The sequence below is a fragment of the Orycteropus afer genome, unplaced genomic scaffold (genome assembly GCF_000298275.1).
Source record: "Orycteropus afer afer isolate SDZICR_OR568_19922 unplaced genomic scaffold, OryAfe1.0 scaffold00268, whole genome shotgun sequence".
In the NCBI taxonomy this organism is placed as follows: domain Eukaryota; kingdom Metazoa; phylum Chordata; class Mammalia; order Tubulidentata; family Orycteropodidae; genus Orycteropus; species Orycteropus afer.
The window spans coordinates 3,994,379-3,997,707 of record NW_006921855.1 but is presented as its reverse complement, the minus strand read 5'-3'; the positions used below and the strand labels follow the sequence as shown (position 1 = coordinate 3,997,707).

Here is a 3,329-nt window from a genome sequence, read left to right as displayed (position 1 = left end):
TTCTGGAATTCCCATTCTTCTCAATGTTATCCACAATTTGTTATGATCCACACAATCAAATGTTTTTGCATAGTCAACAAAACACAAGTAAACATCTTTCTGATATGCTTTGCTTTCAGACAAGAGCCATATGATATCCCTCATTCCATGTCCTCTTCTTAATCTAGCGTGCATTTCTGGAAGTTATCTGTCAGTATACTGTTGCAACCATTTTTTAATTATCTTCAGCAAGATTTCATTTTTGTGTGATATTAATGATTTTGTTAGATAATTTCCACATTCATTCACCTTTCTTTGGAATGGGTACAAATATAGATCTCTTCCAGTCAGTTGGTCATGTAGGTGTCTTCCAAATTTCTTGGCATAGATGAGTAAGTACCTCCAGTGCAGCATGCATTTGCTGAAACATCTGAATGGGTATGCCGTCAATACCTGGAGCCTTATATTTTTGCCAATTCCTTCAGTGCAGCTTTGACTTCTTCCTTCAATACCATCAGTTCTTGATTATATGCCACCTCCTGAAATGGATGAACATCAACTAATAATTTTTGGTACAGTGACTCTGTGTATTCCTTCATCCTTGATGTTTCCTGCATCATTCAATATTTTGTCCATAGAAACTTTTAATCTTTCAATATTGCAACTTTAAGCTTGAATTTTTTTTTTTTCATTTCTTTCAGCTTGAGAAATGCCATCCACGTTCTTCTCTTTGGTTTTATCTTTGCACATTTCATTGTAATAATTGACTTTGTCTTCTTGTGATGCTCTTTGAAATCTTCTGTTCAGCTCTTTTATCTTGTCATTTCTTCTGTTTGCTTTCGCCACTCTCTGTTCAAGAGCAAGATTCAGAGTCTCTTCTGACATCCCCTTTAGTATTTTCTTCCTTCCCTGTCTTTTTAATGACCCTTTTCTTTCTTCCTGTATGATGTTCTTTATGTCATCTGACAATTTGTCTGCTTTTCGGTCACCAGTGTTCAATGTGTCAAATCTGTTCTTTAGATGGTTTCCAAAGTCAGATGGGATATTATCAAGGTTTTATTTTGGCTCTCATGAACTTGTTTTAATTGTCTTCAGCTTCTGCTTGAACTTGCATATGAACAATTGACGGTCTGTTCCACAGTCAGCTCCTGCCCTTGTTTTGAGCTTCTGAATCACCTCTTTCCATAGATGTAGTCAATCAGATTCTTCTGTGTTTCATCTGGCAAAGTCCATGTGTATAGTTGCCGTTCATGTTGTTGAAAAAGATATTTTCAATGAATAAGTTGTTGGTCTTGCAAAATTCTATCTTGCAATCTCCAGCATCATTTCTATCACCAAGGTGGGTGTTTTAACTTTATCACAACAGGTGACTCTTCTTTGTTTCCAACTTTTGCATTCCAATCACCAGTGATAATTAACACATCTTGATTGCACGTTTGCATGTCACATCAGTCAGTTTGTAATACTGTGATGGCTTACATGTTGCGGTGAGGCTGGAGGCTATGCCACAAGTTTTTCAAATATCTAATGGGTCATCGATGGTGGACACATTTCATTGGCGCTTCCAGACTAAAACAGACTTGAAAGAAAGAAGGGGCCATGTACTTCTCAAAGAATTAACCAATGAAAACCTTATGAATAGCAGTGAAACACTGTCTGATATATTATTGGAAAAGTTTATGAATAGCCCTGAAACTTTGTCTGTTACAATGCCAGAAGATGAGCCCCTTGGGTCAGAAGGCACTCAAAATATGACTGAGCAAGAGCTGCCTCCTCAAAGTAGAGTTGACCTTAATGATGTAGTTGGAGTAAAGCTTTTGGGACCTCTACTTGCTGATGTAGCACAAATTAAAATGGGAAGAAAACGCTGCAAACTCACAAGCTCACTGCCGTCAAATCAAATCTGACTCATAGCAATCTTTCATTGGGTTTCTAAGGAAGTATCTCTATAGAAGTAGATCGACCAGTCTTCCTTTGGAGAAGTGGCTTGTGGGCTTGAATCACCAGCCTTCAGGTTAGCAGTCAAATGCCTTAGCCACTATGCCACCACAAATATCCATTAATAATCAAAACATAGAATGTAATAAGTATGAATCTAGGAAAATTGGAGTTGTCAAAAATGAAATGGAATGCATAAAGATCGATATCCTTGGCATTAGTGAGCCGAAATGGATGGGTTTGGGCCATTTTGACTTAGACAACCATATGATCTATTATGCCAGGAATGAGAAATTGAAGAGGAATAGCATGGCATTCATCATCACAAAGAATGTTTCAAGATCTATCCTGAAGCACAATGCTGTCAGTGATAAGGTAATATCCATACACCTACAAGAAAGACCAGTTAATACTACTATTACCCAAGTTTATGGACCAACCACCAAAGCCAAAGACAAGGAAATTGAAGATTTTTACCAACTTCTGCAGTTTGAAATTGAATCTAGTTATAAAACATGCAAAAAAAAAAAAAAGGAGCTGTGCAGAGAAAATATATGATCCATGTATGGGGGGGAAAAATAGAAACTATCCTTGAAGGGGCTCAAATGTTAGACTTACTCAAACAGCATTAACAGAGTCATTTAGATAGATATAGATCAAGAAAACTGATTCCAAGGGATTTTAAATGTTTATATATGATGTTCATCATCGGTGTCCTAAGGACACCATGAACCTTACAACTTACAAACCAAACTGTTGTCACTAAATGAAATAATTGCAATAGAATTTTTAAAATCTGCACATATACATACAAAGAGATGTTGTTGTTTATAATTTATTTTCACTTCTAAATCAGCAACACATACATGAATTTAATGAGAGTATGGAATGATTTGAAAATATCTTAGATAAGTCTCTAAACAGCCCTTTTGTTCTAATCTTTTTTTCAGGCCCTCCAGTTAATGTTACATGCAACATATTCATAAACAGCTTTGGTTCTATTGCGGAGACGACCATGGTAGGCATGCTTACTTTGTAACAACTTTCATGCTGAAGTGAATTTATAATGGCATTAATGGCAAATTCTCTGATAATATTATGTGATTTGAAAGGAAAATAAATGTAATGATATTGTAAAACACAAAATTGGTGGTGTAATTAAATTGTAACCAACTTCAGGTAAACTTTTTCATCTAAAGATGGCATAATAAAAAATACATGTAAGTGAAAAAAAAAAAGATTGATCCTTCCCAATTCGACAATCTAATATGGAAACTAAAATTAAAATTAAAATTTTACCAAACTAATTATTTCTTTTCAATGTTCTTTGCTAATCAGATAATATATTTAGCAGCAAATACTTTCATGTTTAATTTTTGTATACTTACCAATTTATTTATATTATTTTCATT

The 3,329-nt window shown here is 34.9% G+C and overlaps 1 protein-coding gene across 1 annotated transcript in view; it reads left to right on the top strand.

The window, feature by feature from the left end:
- GLRA3 (glycine receptor alpha 3) overlaps positions 1-3,329 on the top strand; it is a 433,080-nt gene that overhangs the window by 131,175 nt on the left and 298,576 nt on the right. Inside the window, 1 exon segment of the mRNA XM_007950352.2 lies at positions 2,842-2,935. Within this exon segment, the coding sequence (XP_007948543.2) occupies positions 2,842-2,935 (94 nt within the window).